General features: G+C 33.8%; 2 protein-coding genes and 1 long non-coding RNA gene across 3 annotated transcripts in view; 1 reads left to right on the top strand and 2 right to left on the bottom strand.

Annotated features, from left to right (window-relative positions):
• The window catches only part of LOC126880502 (zinc finger protein 664-like), an 80,981-nt gene that overhangs the window by 26,863 nt on the left and 32,029 nt on the right, over positions 1 to 22,089 (bottom strand). The gene's annotated exons all lie outside the window — the stretch shown is intronic.
• LOC126880503 (zinc finger protein 235-like) overlaps positions 2,932 to 22,089 on the bottom strand; it is a 29,711-nt gene continuing 10,553 nt past the window's right edge. Inside the window, exon 2 of the mRNA XM_050644386.1 lies at positions 2,932 to 5,052. Within this exon, the coding sequence (XP_050500343.1) occupies positions 4,112 to 5,052 (941 nt within the window). The 3' untranslated portion in view covers positions 2,932 to 4,111. The remainder of the gene's footprint in view (positions 5,053 to 22,089) is intronic.
• LOC126880505 (uncharacterized) overlaps positions 3,095 to 22,089 on the top strand; it is a 33,160-nt gene continuing 14,165 nt past the window's right edge. The window contains exons 1-2 of the long non-coding RNA XR_007696613.1: positions 3,095 to 3,237; positions 3,324 to 3,409. This is a non-coding gene — a long non-coding RNA (uncharacterized LOC126880505). The remainder of the gene's footprint in view (positions 3,238 to 3,323; positions 3,410 to 22,089) is intronic.

Here is a 22,089-nt window from a genome sequence, read left to right as displayed (position 1 = left end):
GCCATCGCTGTAAGAATAAACGACATATAAATATTTAAAAATAGTTTTTTTTGTACTTACAAAAAAAATTTAAGATCAAGAATGACGCAATTGTAGATAGGGTTGAAAATGGGGGGATTAAATTAAGTTAATGAAATTCGAACCAATAGTGATGAAATTAAAAGCCATCGCAGTAGGAATAAACGACATATTATAAATATTTAAAAATAGTTTTTTTGTACAAAAAAAGTTTAAGATCAAGAATGACGCAATTGTAGATAGGGTTGAAAATGGGGGGATTAAATTAATCATCATCATCCTGGTGCTACAGCCCCTAGAGGGCCTCGACCTTCTCAAGCGTTCTACGCCATTCTGTTCTGTCCCTTACCTGCACCTTCCAGTTGCCGACTCCGATCTTCTAGGCTCTTGTGTTACCCCGTCCATCCACCTCAACTTTGGTCTACCCCGTCTTCTCATTCCCACGGGTTGAGCTGTTCGAATCCTTTTTATCATGTTCGATTCAGGGGCTCGGGCTACATGTCCTGCCCACTGCAGGCGATTTCGCTTAATTATAGTGATAATATCTTTTCCACCAAACGTTTGCTTGTAGATATTCTGCAGTTCAAAGTTATATCTACGCCTCCATATTCCGTTCTCACAAACCGCTCCGAATATCTTACGTAGTACTTTTCTTTCAAAAATTTATAGAGCGGATTCATCTGTTTTAGTTAGCGTCCATGCCTCCGAACCATATGTGAGAACGGGGACTATCAATGTTCTATACAGCCTTATATGAGTTTTTTGAGGCAGACGTTTGTTAGATAAGTACTTTGATAGACCATAATAACACCTGTTTGCAATTATTATTCGCCTTCTTATTTCCTCAGATGTGTCATTATTGGGGTTAACCGATGTCCCTAGATATATGAACTCTTTGACCGCTTCAAAGTTTTGGTCATTGATGATTAGATCTGCATCAACATTTCCAGCTCTTGTGTTTGTGTTGGTCGCCATAAATTTTGTTTTATTTTGATTTATATGTGACCCCATTAGTTCTGCTGCTGCTACTAGATCGGTTAGGATTTCCGCAGTTCTCGCCCTGGTTCTTGTTATAATGTCCACGGGGGGATTAAATTAAGATAATGAAATTCGAACTAATAGGGATGAAACTAGAAGCCATCATTGTAAGAATAAAGGCCATTCTGATATTCCGGACGGTCATACTTTATTTAATCGCGATTTTAAATATTTAAAAATTTTTAGATGAAGAATGACGAAACTGTAAAAAGGGATGAGAATGGGGGATTAAATTGAGATAATGAAATTCAAACCAACAGGGATAAAAATAAAATCAGTCATTGTAAGAATAAACTCCATACTGATGATCCTGGATGATTACTCCTCATTTAATCACCATTTTAAATATTTAAAAATCTTTTTTTGCTCTCTTGAGAAATTTGGCTTTTTGCAGTTACGTCATTCTTATTCCGGACCGGCGATATGTGAATCAAATTTCTGGCTTTTATAAAATAAATAAACTTACTTTTACTAAAATTCCGTTCTATAATTATTTTTCTAGAAGAACGTTTTAATTTGTCTTGTGCCGATTGGAGCCAGTCAGCGATACACTAGATATTCTTAGCCAGTTGCGCATGACCCCCTATCGGAGTCAAAAATTCAAATCACATTTTATAAAATATTGAATGGGTTGCATATGTGAGTCCATATTAAATATAGTAATGAAACACAGACATACTCACAATCATTTAATTATACTTTGACGACCGGTTTCGATCTCTACAATATACAGATCATCTTCAGGTCGGCGTTACAAGTAGTTAAATGCTACAATAAGAGAAAACCTGTGTTAGAACAGTGTCTGATTGAAGAGATGTTAATAGAAAGCCAAATTTAAAAAATTTTATAAAAATTTTTTAGAAATAAAGGTTTGCAACTGTTGACATTTCAGAATATTGTTATATACAAAGGCACACCTATGAGTAAAAATGCTCATAGGCATGTATGTGCAAATGGGTGCATACAGTTTGTGAATTTGTTGAGATTAAAATTTTTTTAACCATTAAAAAACAAAATAAACATAAGCTGACTTAAATATGCTTCCAAATTCAAAGTAGTAATAATAAAAGAGATAGTAATATTGTTCTAATCTACTTACATGCCGTTACAAGGATTGCGTTGCAACTTAGTTGTTGTCATATTAGTACGTCCAAATTATGCTAATTGGTTTGTTAGGATAGTGATAGGGTAAACAGACATGTTACGTAGGTTAAAACACAGTAAGATTTCGAATTTGGAATGGATCCTGAAGGAAATCTTACTGTGTTTTAACCTACGTAACATGTCTGTTTACCCTATCACTATCCTAACAAACCAATTAGCATAATTTGGACGTACTAATATGACAACAACTAAGTTGCAACGCAATCCTTCTAACGGCATGTAAGTAGATTAGAACAATATTACTATCTCTTTTATTATTACTACTTTGAATTTGGAAGCATATTTAAGTCAGCTTATGTTTATTTTGTTTTTTAATGGTTAAAAAAATTTTAATCTCAACAAATTCACAAACTGTATGCACCCATTTGCACATACATGCCTATGAGCATTTTTACTCATAGGTGTGCCTTTGTATATAACAATATTCTGAAATGTCAACAGTTGCAAACCTTTATTTCTAAAAAATTTTTATAAAATTTTTTAAAATTTTTTAAATTTGGCTTTCTATTAACATCTCTTCAATCAGACACTGTTCTAACACAGGTTTTCTCTTATTGTAGCATTTAACTACTTGTAACGCCGACCTGAAGATGATCTGTATATTGTAGAGATCGAAACCGGTCGTCAAAGTATAATTAAATGATTGTGAGTATGTCTGTGTTTCATTACTATATTTCACATTTAATAAATAAATATACACTTTATTTAATTAATTTAAAATATATTCTAATATTAATTACAATGATATTTTAGAAAAAGTTATTGCCGCTCCTGGGTAACACCTGTCTCGAAAAAAGTCAGCAGCGAAAGTGCTAATGAAGTTTAAACAAACAAATCTCACACTTTTAAAGTTTTTCTCCAGAATGAGTTCTCAAACGTATTTTAAATTTACCCGCTTCACTAAATTGCCGAAAACAAATTTCACACTGATAAGGTTTTTCTCCAGTGTGCACTCTCAAATGTCTTTTTAAATTACTTGCTTGACCAAATCGCTTAAACAAATTTCACACTTGTAAGGTTTTTCTGCAGTGTGTGTTCTCAAATATGTCTTTTCAAACTAATTGCATCACTAAATTGCTTAAAACAAATCTCACAGTTGTAAGGTTTTTCTGCAGTGTGTGTTCTCAAATAGGTCTTTTCAAACTACTTGCATCACTAAATTGCTTAAAACAAATCTCACACTTGTAAGGTTTTTCTGCAGTGTGTGTTCTCAAAAAACTAATTGCATCACTAAATTGCTTAAAACAAATCTCACAGTTGCAAGGTTTTTCTGCAGTGTGTGTTCTCAATTATGTCTTTTCAAACTACTTGCGTCACTAAATTGCTTAAAACAAATCTGACACTTGTAAGGTTTTTCTCCAGTGTGCACTCTCGAATCATCATTTTTTAAAATCAACTGCTTGAATAAACTGTCTAAAGCCGATCTCACACTTGTAAGGTTTTTCTGAAGTGTGTGTTCTGAAATGACTTTTTAAATTTTCTGCTTGACTAAATCGCTTAAAACAAATTTTACACTTGTAAGGTGTTTCTGCAGTGTGCACTCTCAAATGTGTTTTCAAACTACTTGCTTGACTAAATTGGTTAAAACAAATTTCACACCTGTAAGGTTTTTCTCCAGCATGCACTCTCAAATGCCTTTTTAAACTACCTGCCGCACTAAATCGCTTAAAACAAATTTCACACTGGTACGGCTTCTCTTAAGTGTGTAGCCTTGAATGCCTTTTAAAAGTTCGTGCTTCTCTAAATTGCTTAAAACAAATTTTACACTTGTAAGGCATCTCTCTAGTGTGTATTCTCAAATGTCTTTTCAAGGTTACTGATTGTCTAAATTGCTTAGAACAAATTTCACACTTATAAAGGTTTTCTGCAGTGTGCACTCTCAAATGTGTTTTCAAATCATCTGCTTGACTAAATTGCTTAAAACAAGTTTCGCACTTGGTTTTTCTCCAGTGTGCACTCTCAAATGTTTTTTCAAATTACTTGCAGCACTAAATTGCTTAAAACAGATCTCACACTTGTAAGGTTTTTCTGCAGTGTGTGTTCTCAAATGACATTTTAAATGTCCTGCTTGACTAAATCGCTTAAAACAAATTTCACACTTGTAAGGTTTTGCCCCAGTGTGCAAACTGAAATGTTTTTTCAAAGTACTTGCATCACTAAATTGCTTAAAACAGATCTCACACTTGTAAGGTTTTGCCCCAGTGTGCAATCTGAAATGTCTTTGCAAACTACTTGCATCACTAAATCGCTTAAAACAAATTTCACACCGATAAGGTTTTTCTCCAGTGTGCACTCTCAAATGTGTTTTCAAATTACTTGTTGTAGTAAATTGCTTAAAACAAATTTCACATTTGTAAGGTTTTGCCTCAGTGTGTACTCTCAAATGTGTTTTCAAATTACTTGCATCACTAAATTGCTTAAAACAAATCTCACACTTGTAAGGTTTTGCCCCAGTGTGCAATCTGAAATGCCTTTTCAAATAACATGCATCACTAAATCGCTTAAAACAAATTTCACACTGATAATGTTTTTCTCCGGTGTGCACTCTCAAATGTTTGTTCAAATTACTTGTTGTAGTAAATCGCTTAAAACAAACTTCACACTGATAAGGTTTTTCTCCAGTGTGCATTCTGACATGTTTTTTCAAATCACCTGCTTGACTAAATTGCTTAAAACAAGGGTCACATTTATAAGGACTTTTTTCAGTCACAACTTGCGTATTTTTATTTAACGTTTTTCCTTTATTGTGTCGATTCATATTATTTCCTTCGTAAGACGAATCTTCAATGAGTTTCTCCATAATTTCTATCTTGCTTTCATCTTGGAGATGGCCTAAAATACAAACCAACTATAATGTAATTCAAAAATGAATAACCATTTTCAATTTCGTTGCAACACGAAACTACAGCCGCATCATTATTCCAGTTCAATCAGAGAGTGCAGCAAGCACCTCTACTGATTTCGAAACTTATTAGTCTCTCATCAGGACGCACATATGCTGCTCTGTCTGACCCAACCAGGACAAACCCCGGCGTGCAGTCACGTATTGCAACGAACGAAATGGCAGGGATGCCCCAGCGGCAACTGCTAGCAAAATACTAAGTTTTCAATCTAATAGCACATAAAACAACATCAAAAAATGTTACTCTACATCCTACCAGATTTAAAACAATGGGGACCGTCTCTGGTAACACCTCCGAGGCTTCTAAAATTTGCAAGCCATAACGGATGCTGAGACTAAAGAAGATGAGGGAATTTTACAATTTATAATTCACGTTTCATCTGCTCAGCGCGGTAACTGCACGCCGGGGTTTGTCCTGGTTGGGTCAGAGAGAGCGGCATATGTGCCTCCTGATGAGAGACTAATAAGTTTCGAAACCAGTAGAGATGCTTGCTCCACTCTCTGATTGAATTGGAATAATGATGCGGCTGTAGTTTCGTGTTGCAACGAAATTGAAAATAGTTATTCATTTTTTATTTACATGTTTACTCTAATTGAAGTACGAAGGGAACCATTATCGTTGGAACTTTACCGCGCTGAGCAGATGGGACGTGAATTATAAATTGTAAAATTTCCCCATCTTCCTTAGTCTCAGCATCCGTTATGGCTTGCAAATTGTAGAAGCGTCGGAGGTGTTACCAGAGAAGGTTCCCATTGTTTTCAATCTGGTAGGATGTAGAATGACATTTTTTGATGTTGTTTTATGTGCTATTAGATTGAAAACTTGGTCTTTTTTTATAATGTAATTATTTGAGTAAAAAGTAAAATGTAGTTGAAGAAAGCCATTCACAGCGGTTCGTGGCGGAAAGAGTGGGTGTTTCCCAGAGTGATGTCTCACGGATATGGAATAGGTTTCTGGAGACAAACGCGATACGGAATAGAGCTCGGTCTGGTAGACCCCGAGTTACCAATGATCGACAGAATAGATATATCAGAATTTCCATTCGCCGAAATTCTTCTATGTATGTACCAGCCCTCCAAAGAGACTCACGCATGCTACAGGAGTCGAAGTATCGTTGGATACAATAAGAATTTTAGAGTCAGGTTTGAGGAGTCGTCGACCAATAAGAGTTCCTCAGCTACAACCTAGACATATTTTGGACCGCCTCCAGTGGGCTCAAGAGCACATACAGCTCCCTTAACAGTTTTGGAATTTTGTGCTTTTTCCAAACGAGACCAGAATCTGTTTAAATAGTGATAACCGGCGAATTCGTGTGTGGCGAGAGCCAACAAGAGCTGCACAACTAGCCCATGCCCATCGCATACTTACTTTCGTTGGTAGTAGTGTAATGTTTTGGGCAGGTATTATGGCAGGTGGACGCACGGAATTAGTGGCTATTGACGGGACTCTAACAGGACAAATGTACATCACACAGATTTTAGAACATCATGTGATATTCTGGCGAGGAGCTGTGGGTGAAAATTTTGTATTTATGGATGATAACGCTAGCCCACATAGGACTCAAGCGGTAAATGACTATCTTAAGACAGAAGGTATTCGCCGTTTGAAGTGGCCGGCGATGTCTCCAGACATGAACCCTACTGAACATGCATCATGCATGGGATATGTTCTATAGAGCTGTTCGTGCCCGAAGGAATGCTCCTAATGTCTGTCCCACCTTGACTTTACAGTACACGAACATACGGCAATACAATCGTTATGGGAGCTTTTAGCGCGACGATGCCGATTTTCTTCAAAAGAATTTTCAATCGGACATTACCAAGGTCCTAAAAATGTTAAATTAAAACTAATCCGTTACAGTCAAGTAAAACAATATTTTTCATTGTTTTTTTGTGAGTGATATTCATTTTCGAAAAGTTATCAGCAATTTTATAATCGATATGCGTAATAACTTTTTTTGGGTTTCCCTTTTTTTGGGTAACCCCTGGGCAGCCACAAAATGTCAATAATATTAATTCCTAAGTTATCCTATAGAAAAAAGTATGTTTGCTTAAAACCTGTTTATGATAAAATTTGGCATCACTGTTGGTCATAAGAACCTGTACTGTAAAGTCAAGGTGGTACGCACAATAGAACCCGTCAAAACCTTACAATTGCCTGTAGAGAAGAATGGGAAAATCTGCCACAGGAAATGATTGATCAACATGTTAGCAGTATGAGAGCTCGAATCCAGGCTTGCATCGATGCCCGTGGTAGAAATACATTTTATTAAAATTGTTACATACATTTTAATTGGAAATAAATTTTTTAATTTTTAATTTTTTATTTATTAAAAAAAACAGTAAGTCTTTTAAAACAAAAACTACCTATCATCGTTATGATATTTTCAACGAAAACTTTTCGTTTATAAATTCGCAAAAGTGTGTGTGTTATTGCGTTGCCTAGCGATGGATTCCTATGTAGTTTTGTCTTCTGAATCCAAATCTGAAAACGGCATTTCGCTATCTCTAACCATCTTCGAGATATCCGACCTCAAAGTCGTCATTGTGACGTCACAAGCCCCCTTTAAATTGTCATTTTCTTCCGACATAGAAACGTCAACTCTACTTTGTTTTCGTTTGACGCAACTAAACGTCAACATAAAATTGAAATGTCAGATAAACAAATTTTATTTATTTATGTTAATGTAATGTTAAAAATTACACTTCAATATTTTCCAGGAAAACTGTTTATTTTGTATTTATTTATTTTTATTCGATATCAAATCTATATTATACAAGGTATGTCAAAAAATATCAAGTTCGATCAAGATTAAAGTGTCTTTATTTTTCACAGTATTAAAAAGTGTTATTAAAAAAAGTTGTTTGGAGTTAAAAACTATGTTCTAATATGCAATTACTTGTAAGTACATCCTTCTAAAGATAAAAAAATATTTGAAAATTTTTCTCAATTACGAATACCAATATCATTTTCATTCACAACTCTCTTATTATTAATTTTACGAAGAAAAGTTATTCTTCATAAAAAGATCTGCATGGTCTAAAATCTAAGATGCAATCATCATATATCAAACTTTATCAATTTTATTCGAGGTATGTCAAAAAATATGAATTTCGCTCGAGAGTAGAGTATCTTTATAGTTCACAATATTTAAATTAGGATATAATTGTATATTAAAACATAGCATTTAATACTAAACAACTTTTCATAATAGAAATTTTCCATATTATGAATTTAAATACGTAAATAAACAAAGTTTTCGTTATGATAATGCTCGCATTTTCAGCTTGTTTTTTTATAAATTATCTATAAAAGTCGTTTTTGAAAATATTTAATAATAGCGAAAATTCTGGGTGATGCATAACTTTTGAAACTATGTTTAGAATATCAAAATACTCTCCAAATAAACCTCAACGGAAACTCTACTGCAGAGGAAGAATGGAGACAATTAAAAACAATAATAACGGAATCTACAGAGGAAACTGGATCGGAAAAGCCAAAAGGGAAAGAAATGCGGAATGGTATGATGATGAACGCAGAACTGCAGTAGAGGAAATAAAACCAGCTAGTCTTAAGCCGGGTTGACACGATCCAAGTTGCATCCAAGTGTACTTTGTCCAAGTCAACTTGGACGCTGCGCGCGCTACTTGGAAGCTACTTTGATCGTTTAAATTACTTGGATGTCAAATAAAAGTAACAAATAAACATTGCAAAGATGGCGAAAGTGATTATGGAGGGTATTCAAGTCGTTGCTGACTGCTGATATGTTAATACATGAGCTTGAGATCCAGAAAAAAGAAATTAAAAAGAAAAAAAGGAAAATTTGGATTCTTAATTGGATACGTGAGGCGTTTGGAGCTTCGTCTAATTTTCTAGGTGAAGTAGTAAAAATGAAGATTAAGATACATTTAAAAACTATTTAAAAATAACTACCGAATAATTTGAACAACTATTGCAAATGGTCAATCCAAAAATTTAAAAAGTTGATACAAATATGAGAGAAAAAAAAATTGTATGAACATGTGCATAAATCATTCAATTATCATGTAGCGTAACTCATGTAATGTAACGTCAAGTAACGGATATTTGTACATACATAACAATACCCAAAGTATAAATAGACCAGGCCATTTAGCACTAAAAACACCCGAATAAGTAGATTTTTAAATACAGCACCTAGAGACTTGCAGTTTTTTAAATTATGTTCAGGATGATGCAGGTCAGAAAAAAGTCTACTATTCAAAAATTGGTGGAAATGCCTAATTGCACTGTAAAGTGCATAAAATCCATCCAAAATTGCATAAATATAAAAATAAAGTCAAAATCAGTATACTAAGGATACTGATCACTTTGGGGTCACTGAATACGATTACGCCATCAAAATTGACCACCGGAGTACCTGGTGCCCAGGGTCGCGACAAAGGCACGTCATCGTCTGGAGTTTTAATGGATTTCGGCACTAAATTGATGTAACTGGATTACTCGGGGGTTTTTTGAGGTGGTTAAATACGAAGATGCCATCAGGACAGACCTGATGATCACCTGGTGCCCAAGGCCAGTGTAAGGGACGTCATCTTCTGGAGTTTCGAGGGATTTCGGCATTAAATTGATGAAAATGGATTACTGGAGGGTTTTTGGAATGGCTAAACGCGAATACGCCATCAGATCTGACCCACTGAGCACCTGGTGCCTAAGGCAGCTCACCTTCTGGAGTTTCGGAGGGTTTCGGCATTAAATTGATGCAAACGGATTACTCATGGGTTCTTGGGGTTGTTGAACACGAATGCACCACCAGAATAGACACCAGGGCACCTGGAACCTAGAGCAGGTAATCTTCTGGAGTTTCGAGGGTTTTCGGTACTAAGTTGATACAAACGGGTTACTAATGGGTTCTTGGGGTGGATGAACACAAGTACGCCATCAAAAGAGACATCGGAGTACCTATAAGTCTAAGGCACGTTATCGTCTGGATTTTCGAGAGTTTTCGATCGAAAACACATTTTGAATACGAATACATCATTAGAACAGACACCAGAGCACCTGGTGGCTAAGGTATATCATCTTATAGAATTTCGAGAAATTTCGGTGCTAAATTGATGCAAACAAATTGCTCATAGGTTTTTGGGTTTGCTGAACACGAATAACAAATCAGAACCGAACCTCACTTTCCTAGTGGCCAGAGTGGCTGCTTTGCACATCATGTTTTAGAATTTTGAGGCATTCCGACACTAAATTGGTACACACCGAGTACTCGGATGTTTTTTGAGTTGCTGTTCAAAGAAAACGTTCAAATTGGTAACATTTTTTTTTGCTATTTTACTTAGACTGTTTATTAAAATAACTATGTTGTACTATACAATTTTTTTAATTCTTTATAAATATAAACTCAATTTATATCTGACAGCGTTTTTCCTTCATTTATTTCGGAGATCAATTCTGATCGCATATTCGTGTCTAGCGACCTCAAAAACCCATGAGTAATCCGTTCACATCAATTTTGTGCCAAAAATGCCAATTATGCATTTCCATCCATTTTTGATTAGTAGACTTTCTTTCTGACGTCATCCTGAACATAAAGCAAAAAACTTCAAGTCTCTAGGTACTGTATTTAAAAATTGATTTATTTTGTGCTAAATGCCCTCGTCTATTATGTATATATCAAATTTATATAAACTTTATTTATATCTGACAATGTATTTAGCGACCCCTAAAACCCGTTAGTAATCCGTTTGCATCGATTTAATGCCGAAAACCATTGAAACTCCAGAAGATGACGTCTCTTGCCGTGACCTTGGGCACCAGGTGATCCGGGGTTCAGTTCTGATGGCTTAATCGTATTCAGTGACCCTAAAAACCCCCCAAATAATAAATTTTGTTCCCTAGTATACTGATTTTGACTTTATTTTTATATTTATGCAATTTTGGATGCATTTTATGCACTTTACAGTGCAATTATGTATTTCTATTTATTTTTTAATAGTAGATTTTTCTCCTGACTTCATCCTGAACATAATGCAAAAAACTGCAAGTCTCTAGGTGCTGTATTTAACTATAATATATTCTTCTATTTGTACTTATATCCCGTTTTATATTTTCCGATGCCACGCCATTGTAACTATACTTTGATGCTACTTGGAAGAAAGTTGGCCACCGTCCTACTAGACTTGGATGTGACTTGGATAGAACCTGTTGATGGAAATATACTTGACGAGGGTGGTGACACGGTCAAAGAAGCTTCCAAGCGTTGCGCGCGCAGCGTCCAAGTAGACTAGGAGGGTGGACTTGGATGAAGATGAAAAACACTTGGAACGTGTCAACCCCCTCATACGATCAAAGTAGCATCCAAGTATTGCGCGCGCTGCATCCAAGTGGACTGGACCAAGTACACTTGGATAGTGTCAACCCGCCTTTAACCAACTTGAAAGAAACACAAGAAATAGCAGAGAAATTTATAACGAAAAGAGTATACAAGCGACTAGAACATGCAGAAGAAAAAAAGAGAGGCTTTGAAAAAACAAGTACAAGAAATCCTAGAACATAACAACAGAAACGAAAGCAGAAAATTCTATAAAAGAATAAAAGAAAGCACACAGTCATTTAGACCAAAACTGACAATATACAAAGACAAGGATGGAGAACTACTTACAGAGAAACAAAAAATTATAATGATATGGAAAGAATACTTCAAGGAAAACTTAAATGCAGACGACGGAAATGATCAAAACGAGACAATATATTATACGGCGGAGCAGCACATTGAAAATCCGAGTTATGAAGAAGTAATTCAAATAATAAAAAAACTTAAAAACAGTAAAGCGCTAGGAATGGACAGGGTTTTGGCAGAATTGTTGAAATATGGAGGATCCGAACTCTGGGAAAGAATCCATTACCTGATAAATTTGGTATGGACCAAGGAGCAAATGCCGGAGGAATGGGCAGTTGGTCTTATACAAAGGAGATAAGAGGGAATGCCAGAATACTCTGAAACTATAATTGGTGATTATCAAAATGGATTCAGACCAAATAGAGCCACTACAGACAACATATTCATACTAAGATCAATACAAGAGAATGCTTATGAATACGACATAGAACTATACAGGGTGTCCCGAAAAGATTGGTCATAAATTATACCAGACATTCTGGGGTCAAAAATAGTTCGATTGAACCTAACTTACCTTAGTACAAATGTGCTCATAAAAAAAGTTACAGCCCTTTGAAGTTACAAAATAAAAATCGATTTTTTTTCATATATCGAAAACTCTTAGAGATTTTTTATTGAAAATGGACATGTGTAATTCTTATGGCAGCAACATCTTAAAAAAAATTAACGTGAAATTTGTGCACCCCATAAAAATTTTATGGGGGTTTTGTTCCTTTAAACCCCTCCAAACTTTTGTGTACGTTTCAATTAAATGATTATTGTGGCACCATTAGTTAAACACAATGTTTTTAAAACTTTTTTGCCTCTTAGTACTTTTTCGATAATCCAGTGTTTATCGACATATTTTGAATATTTGTCGAATCCACCACATATTTTTATATGGCTTAGTACGATTATAGAGCCCTGTTATAGTATGGTATAGTTAGACCCAAACCCAGACATCCAAAGTGAAAGTTATTCTCCAACACCAAATTGTTCTATATGGTCCACATAATGTTCAGAAAAAAGTCACACCATTTTGAGCGTCGGGTTTGGGGGGGAGAGTGGGGAGAAATCTGCAAATTCCTGGTTTTTTACGTTTTTCCTCAATATTTCTAAAACTAAGCCGTTTAGCATGAACAACCTTTTACACAAAATTGTTCTAAATTAAATTTGAAATAAAAGAGGCTCTATGTATAACCCTTCTAAAATGAACGGTTCCAAAGTTACGGAGGTAGTATAGTATAATTGGTCCAAAAAGCCTAACCCAGACATCCAAAGTAAAAGTTTTCCTTCAACACCAAATTGTTCTATATGGTCCACATATTGTTCAGTAAAAAGCTATACCATTTTGAGCTCCCGGTTTGGGCGGGGGGGAGATGGGGGAGAAGTCGGTAAATTAGTAGTTTTTCGTCAATATTTCTAAAACTATGCTTTAGCGTAAGGAATGTTCTATAGAAAAATGTTCTACATAAAATTTAAAACAAAAAAGGTTCTATACATAATTGTTATAAAATCAACGGTTCCAGAGTTACGGAGGGTGAAAAGTGGAGGTTTTCGATACTTTTTATATTTACCGATTTCTCCCACCTCTCCTCCCCAAACCCGACGCTCAAAATGGTGTGACTTTTTTCTGAACATTATGTGGACCATATAGAACAATTTGGTGTTGGAGGATAACTTTCACTTTGGATGTCTGGGTTTTTGGTATAGTTATATCATAAATATTGCCCAAAAAATATAAAAAGTATCGAAAACCTCGACTTTTCACCCTCCGTAACTTTGGAACCGTTGATTTTATAACAATTATGTATAGAACATTTTTAGTTTTAAATTTCATGTAGAACATTTTAGTATATAATATAGTTTACGCTAAAGCATAGTTTTATAAATATTGACGAAAAACGTAAAAAAACTACTAATTTACCGGCTTCTCTCCCATTTCGCTCCCAAACCGGACGCTCAAAATGGTGTAACTTTTTACTGAACAATATGTGGACCATATAGAACATTTTGGTGTTGGAGGAAAACTTTTACTTTGGATGTTTGGGTTAGGCCTTTTTTTGGACCAGTTATACTATACTACCTCCGTAACTTTGGAACCATTCATTTTAGAAAGATTATGCATAGGGCCTTTTTAAAAAACTACGAATTTACCGATTTCTCCCCCCCCCCTAAACCCGACGCTCAAAATGGTGTGACTTTTTTCTGGACATTGTGTGGACCATATAGAACAATTTGGTGTTGAAGGATTACTTTCACTTTGGATGTCTGGGTTATGCCATCTTTTGGATCAACTATACTATACTATTAATAATCTGAAAATTTATTTATAATTTACATTTTTAGTTATATTTTGAAAAAGAAGCCACATCTCGATAAAAGGTCACTTGTCAAAAAAAGACCAAGAGGCAAAAAAGTTTTAAAAACACTGTGTTTAACTAATGGTACCACAATAATAGTTTAATTTGAACGTACACAAACATTTGGGGGGTTTAAAAGAACAAAACCCCCATAAAATTTTTATGTAAATATATTAAAAAAGAAGCCACATCTCGATAAAAACTGGCTTATCGAAAAAATACTAAGAAGCAAAAAAGTTTTAAAAATGTTGTGTTTAACTAATGGTACCACAATAATGAATTAATTGGAACGTACACAAAAGTTTGGGGGGGTTTAAGGGAACAAAACCCCCATAAAATTTTTATGGGGTGGACAAACTTCACTATAATTTTGTTTTAAGATGTTCCTACCATATGAATGATACATATCCATTTTCAATAAAAAATCTCTAATAGTTTTCGATATATTTAAAAAAATCGAATTTCATTTTGTAACTTCAAAGGGCTGTAACTTTTTTTATGAGCACATTTGTACTAAGGTAAGTTAGGTTCAATCGAACTATTTTTGACCCCAGAATGTGTGGTATAATTTATGACCAATCTTTTCGGGACACCCTGTATAATATGTATATAGACTTTAAACAAGCATTTGATAGTGTGAAAAGAGACAAAATGCTGGAAGACCTCCGCAATCTAGGTATACCAAAAAGATATGTCAGCCTCATAAAAATGACGTTGCAGGGTTCAAAAGCCGCAGTTAGAGTAGAAGGAGAACTGTCTCCCCTGTTTGACATCAATATGGGGGTAAGACAGGGAGACGCACTTTCAACTATGCTGTTAAACCTAAGTCTTGAGGCAGTTATTAGAAAAACCAATGTAACCGGCCATAGAAATACCAAAACAGTACAAATTACTGCATATGCAGACGATGTCGCCATTAAGTAGAAGCAAGACACGACTAATGGAAACATTCAAGGAAATTGATCCTGAAGAACAAAAAAGGGGGATTAAAATAAACGAAACGAAAACTAAGTACATGGCCATCAAAAGAACACCTGAGAATGAAAATTATATAAAATTAATGGGAAAAACCCAATAGTTGGCTGTATACCATAGTTTAAAAAACTCATACAGAAGTAAAAACTTCAACTTATATTCTGGTATAAAATCGTTTATTTAAAAACTATCTAAAAAGTCATCCAAATGGATTGCAAAACGTTTTCGTTCTAATTCAGAACATCTTCAGTGCCTAGAATGAAGTATTTCCACGTTAGACTAAAGAAGAAGGTTAAAATTGTGACTGTTAGAATAAAAAAACTTGTGGGAATACTTACATTCTGCAGAGTAGTTTGAAACTAGCACACCATTCAAAGTGGTAACCCCATAATATATGGTTTAAATATGTTATTTTAACAAAACATGGTGACAACAAGTCGATGTTATTAGATATAATAGAACACATGCTCAAAGGGCAACATGGTTCCCTGCTCGAAAATGCTAGGTACTTGCCAGTACAATGGGCACATACCAACTGAGAAATTAGGAAATGGACATTCAATATCACAAGAGTGACATGACATGACAAGATAAAGCCAATTTTTTGGTTAAAGCTTAAAAAATGTAGTTTGGTTTTGGATTTGTAGTAAAATGTAAAAGTTGTTATTAAATATCTGAAAATGCGATTTAAATTATTTAAATATTATAATCTATTGTAAAGTCTCAATTAGCAACTCTCTATTCCAGAAAAACTTATGGATTTTATAGATTTAATGTGGGTATAATTTCATGTTACAAAATGTGACGTCATCGAATGTGAAATGACAAGATGAAAGTTAAATTTAGTTAGATGAAATGAAATAGACTACAAACTAAACAATTAATGTACTGACGTGAAAGAATAGGAAGCTAAATAAACCAAAAATCCGAGTTTTAAGAGATTTTAATTAAAGTACTGTTGGTTGCCTAACAAGATGGTAGTGATTGGAGTATTTAAAGATATCAGTAGGTATATGCATAAAACAACTATTTTAGATTTTAGTGTGTTAAATTTATTAGCATACTATTGTACTGATTAATTATGTCTGTTAAAAGTGGGAGAGGAATTGTGGAAAATTAAAGTAACTAAGAATACAGATAGTGAATTAAATGTTGGTGTCAAAGATATGATTTTAATAAAATGTAATCGAATAAATAAAAGTATGTAATAAATTTCATAAAGGAAAGGGGAAATAAACTATGTGACAGCAAAATCTATGAAAATCTGTGAAAATAATATAGCAATAGACAACTATACTTTTAAACGTGTGGATGCCTTCACATATCTGGGCACAGAAATCAATCAGAAGAATTCCGTAAGTAGCGAACAGCTATCATGTCCTCAAGACATTCGAGAGAAAGATACTGAGAAAAGTATATGGCCCGGTGCAAGAGGAAGACGGCACATGGAGAATCAGGAGAAACGACGAGGTTAATGAACTTAATGAAGGGTATGATATTGTAAGATTTGTGAGAAGTCAAAGACTGTCATGGCTGGGACATGTTCAGCCACAAGAAGATACAAAAACGACAAAGAAGATATTACAGTGGAAGCCAGTAGGAAGGCGAAAAAAGGGAAGGCCCAGGACGAGATGGTTGGGTGATGTGGAAAACGACCTGAAAACCATGAATGTAAGACAATAGAGGAGAAGGGCACAAGAGAGATCTGGATGGAAGGACATAGCCAGACATGCAAAGACCCATCCAGGATTATGATGCCAAAAGAAGAATCAAATTAAAGCATAATAAAACTTATAGTTCCCAGTACCCTGTCCTTTTTGGAAATGATGACAAAAGCCTTAAAAATGGTTTTAATTGCTTGGTTTGAGCAAGTCACCACTTTCTGAAAATTTTCAGAGTGAACACCTAAACCTGTAGCTCCAGCGCGGTTAAGTATTGTTATTGCAAAACTTTAATTTTTAATTTTGGTCAAAACAATTTGCGTTAAAATAAAATAAATTCTTTTCTTCAGGCAAAAAAGAGGTAGTGATTGTTGAGCCTGACACTCTCAAGATGTCACTCTAGCATGGTACAGTTTTGTTATTACAAAAGACTTAATGGTATGGACACCTTTAGATATTGCCTGAAAATAGATGGCCAAAAAGACAAAGATGATCCTGGAGAGTTGATGTCGAAGATGCATTGACCGCCAGAAATCTAAATACTGAAGATTGCTTTAACAGAAAACGCTATAAATTAGGATGTGAGAAACAGCGCCAGCTGTAGAAGACTGGATTATTATACAGCGTGTCCACAGATGGGGTGCCCAAGAGGAAAAACTTTTTTTTAGTTATATGTACTTCTTTACGGGCGATATGAGGGTGAATTTTTATATGTTAAAACCTATGATCCCGGCGCATGCGCATTATAACTTTGTTCTGATGGGATGTTCAAATAACATGTCAAAAATTATTCAATATGTCGGCTGTGGCAAAGCTCTGGTTTGATTATTTATGGTTGTTGCGTTTTGAAATTTGTGTGAAAAGAAACAACAAACAAAAGTTAGTTAATAGTTATATTGCCTTTTTAAATAGTTTTCATATATATTTTTGGACTTTTGGACTATTTTGGACAAGGACTCATTCTAATTTGGTAAGTAGTTTTTATTATAATCATATTGTAATTATACATTTGGATTAGGTTGGAATAAATTTATTTTCTCAAGAATGGGGATTTTAGAGAGAAATCCGAAATTAGGTCCGATTTTTATTTTTAAATTATGATTTTTTGGCGTAGATTTATTTATCTAGTAGGTATGTAATGCTTTGATTTACATGCTTAATTTGATTACCAACAAAAGTTCTACCAATCTTCATCTAATATATTGTTTTCTTACTGTTTTGTTATATTTTAATATTTTATTATATAATTTTTTTTTTCAGAAAATGCGTATTTAAAATTTTTGCCAACAATTATTATCGTTCAGAAATCATTTTTTCTTTGTGGCATTTTTCAATGTGTTTGTGTGCGTTTTATTCTTTTATTTTTTTTAAATTTTTGGTATTGTCTTAATAAAAATTTTTGGAAAGTAGTAAGTATTAAAATTAGTTTAATATTTAAATAAAATATAAATAAACTGTTTAAAGTACATTATATCAATTTCGTTAAAATCACATATGTAATAGAAGTATAACTTCTTACGTGGTACAAAGTACACACACATTCTTTTTATTTTCAATTGTAGTCAGGAAAATGTCATACTTTTTATTTTGTAGCCAATTTTATGGAAATCCCTATACATTTTTGCACTAAGTTCGAAATCGTAACAATAATCTAGTGTTGTTAAACTACAATACAGCTTAGTAACTGTCAACTCCTACAAATAATTTGCGAATTGTCATTCTAAATCCAATTCCATAGCACTTTACAAGATAAATTCCTTGTTGGATGCTTAACATTTACTTGCCGAAAAAGAATGACAATTCGCAAATTATTTATTGTAGATACCAGTTGTTAAGCTACATTGTAGTCTAACAACACTAGATTATTGTTACGATTTCGAACTTAGTGCAAAAATGTATAGAGATATACACAAAATTGGCTAAAAAATTAAGCGAGTTTTGAAAAACTTGAATTTTATTTAATTTTATTGACTTTTAGAACAAGCAAAACTTTTTATCAAGAATGACATTTTTCGCTAAAATAGAAAATAAAAAAGTTTTTCCTCTTGCACACCCCATCCATGGACACAGTGTATAAAATATATACATTCTTAACAATTTTGTTGGTCAATTTTTCATTGGAAATTTCTTATTTTAAAAACTCCCAAATAACAACAACAACAAAAAACTCCCCAATACCATTAACAGTACATATAGTAGGAAAAATGAAAGATTCCCCATGAGCGATCATATTAACGACATCTTTTCTATGTTCCAGAAAATAATGAACTAGTACCAGTACTATTGGGACCATGCCAGTTCTGAAAAGCGACACCTGGTTTTATAGTTCAGCATCATTTTTCACACTTTTAATTACATTGACCAATTATACAGTGTGTCAATTTTAAAACTTACAATGGCTATATCTCACGAACAAAAGCTGAAAACGAAAAATTCTTGAAACCGTTTCTAGGATAGTAAGGGGGAACTAAAATGACATGAAAGAGAACTCACCCCCATCAACCCCCTAGGCCCCACCCACCACAAGCAAAAAAGTTTTAATTGCAAACCCCTACTTGTGATACATCATTGAAAAGGCTATAAAAAATGCTATCCAATGATATAAATAATAATTATACAGGGTGAAGCAATAATTGTGAAACTTTGGCTTAAATGAAAAATTTAATGAGGTTTTGTTGAACTACAAATTTGATAAAAATGTCAATTAAGTAAATATTCAAAGTGGGTTCCGTTGTTTTGTAAACAATAATACAGTCTATTTTCAAATTCTGCACGAAATTTGACAAATGTTTTTCTAGTAATAGGGCGACATGCTTGAGTAGTTATTTCTCGCAATTTCACAAGTGACGCAAGTTAAGTTTTATAAACAACTGATTTAAGGCAAAAATGGCAAATTAAGTTTGAATTAACAAAAAAAAGTACGAGCGGACAGTTACCATTTAAAATAATAGTCCGGGAGATAGCATTACAAATACAAAAGTCATAGTAAGCCAGCTGATATTAACATCCTGTATAATTATTATTTATACCATTGGATAGCACTTTTTATAGTAGGATGGTATATTATTTTTTTCTATGGGGTTACCCTAAATCAGTTTTTTATAAAACTCCAATTGCTTCATTTGGGGAATTGCGAGAAAGAATTACTCAAGCATGTCGCCCTATTACTAGAACATTTGCTAAATTTCGTACAGAATTTGAAAATAGGCTGTATTATTGTTTACCAAACAACGGAATTCACATTAAGTATTTACTTAATTGACATTTTTAATAAATTTGTAATTCAACAAAACCTTATTAAATTTTTCATTTAAGCCAAAGTTCCACAATTATTGCTTCACCCTGTATAATTATTATTTATACCATTGAATAGCATTTTTTATAGCCTTTTCAATGATGTATCACAAGTAGGGGTTTGCAATTTAAACTTTTTTGGTTGTGATGGGTGGGGCCTAGAGGGTTGATGGGGGTGAGTTCTCTTTCATGTCATTTTAGTTCCCCCTTACTATCCTAGAAAAGGTTTCAAGCATTTTTCGATATCAGCTTTTGTTCGTGAGATATAGCCATTGTAAGTTTTAAAATTGACACACTGTATTAGTCCTGGTTGCTGGATAATTGTCAAGGCCATAGCCCAAAAAAATTATAAGAAGAAAAAGTAATATTGAGGTTATGTTAGTAAAAGGTAAACAATTGTATGTAGTACCTAAATAAAATTAATTATTAAAATGCAGTACTGCAAGCAAAATACAATTAATTAAATTTACTTTTATATAATAATTACATATTATATCATATCAATATTGTGGAGCAGCATATAATTTTTCTTCTTCAATGACAGTAGGTATGATAGATAGATAGATAGATAGATAGAATAGATAGATAGAATTTATTCGTCTAGAAATTTATACAATGTATACACATTACATAAATTTATCTGACTAGTCAAAGAAGTATTATATGTTATACAAATGTAAACACATTAAAAATTTAGTACATTAAAATTTACATTACAAGAAACACATTAAAAATTTAAAAATTCCTCAATACAGTAAAACCTCGATATAATGGACCTCTATTTAACGGACTTCGGATATAACGGACAAGAAATCGGGTCAAATGTAAAAAAATTAAAAACTTCCTTTGAATATTATACGTACTTACCCTGCCCATACCAAGATACATTGCATAACAACGGGGTCCCCGTGGATCCCAAACGCTATATTTTACAAAGAAATTCAATAAACTTTTTATTATAGCATAATGAGGACACATTTCTAAATAGTCTGATTTATTTTAAACCTATTTTTATATAACTGACTTTCGGCTTTAACGGACATCCCGTCCCCCCCAATTAGTTCGTTATATCGAGGTTTTACTGTACTGTAAAAGGCATGGCTAACTAGAAACGTTTTTAGATTCCTTTCAAATGATTTAATAATGTCAAGATGCATCTTATGTGTCACCGACATGTCACTGAACTTATTAAAACTAATCCCAATGTATGTAGGAGCATGCTGTGCAACTCCCAGGCGGGAAAAAGGCTGGTGTATGTTATCTTTTAGGCGTGTATTATATGGATGTAGATCCACGTTCCTAAGGAATGTTTGCTCATGTTTTTATATACATTATTAGTTGTAAAATATATAGGCTTGGAAGAGTCAAGATGTTAGCTTTTATAAATAGTGGTTTACATGATGTAGTTGGTGATACTTTAAACATAGTTCGTAGTATTTTTTTGAGATATAAAAGCTCTATTCATATATGGAGATGAGCCCCAAAATAATAAGCAGTACTGAAGGACTGACTGCACCAAGCCATAGTACATTAGTGTTAATATATGGAAGGATACAGTATCCCTTATGTTTCTAATTAAATAACAACGACTACTTAGTGTTGAGGTTACTTTATCTATTTGATCTTCCCAACTTAGCTTTGGATCTAGCATCAGTCCTAAAAATTTTATTACTTCAGCATTATGGACTTGTGAACAATATATAGATAAGGATCATAGTCAGGGGCTATATTCTGTGGTAAAAATCTCATGAAACTGGTTTTTGTTATATTTAATTTAAGGCCATTTGTCTTTACAATACTTACTAAATTCCTGAGATGCTGTATTACCCTTGCTAACAAGCTGATCAAATTGATGATGTAATATAATGAAGCTTGTATCATCTTCATATTCAATAATTTGATTAAGGGTGGTGCAAACTTGGTTGATATCGTTGATAAAAACAATAAAGAAGAGAGGACCAAGAACCGAACCTTGTGGTACCCCTACAGAAGACTCCATTGGGTCTGATAGGGTACCATCCAATATTATT

The sequence above is a fragment of the Diabrotica virgifera genome, chromosome 2 (genome assembly GCF_917563875.1).
Source record: "Diabrotica virgifera virgifera chromosome 2, PGI_DIABVI_V3a".
In the NCBI taxonomy this organism is placed as follows: Eukaryota; Metazoa; Arthropoda; class Insecta; order Coleoptera; family Chrysomelidae; genus Diabrotica; species Diabrotica virgifera.
This window is presented reverse-complemented; position numbering and strand designations above follow the sequence as displayed.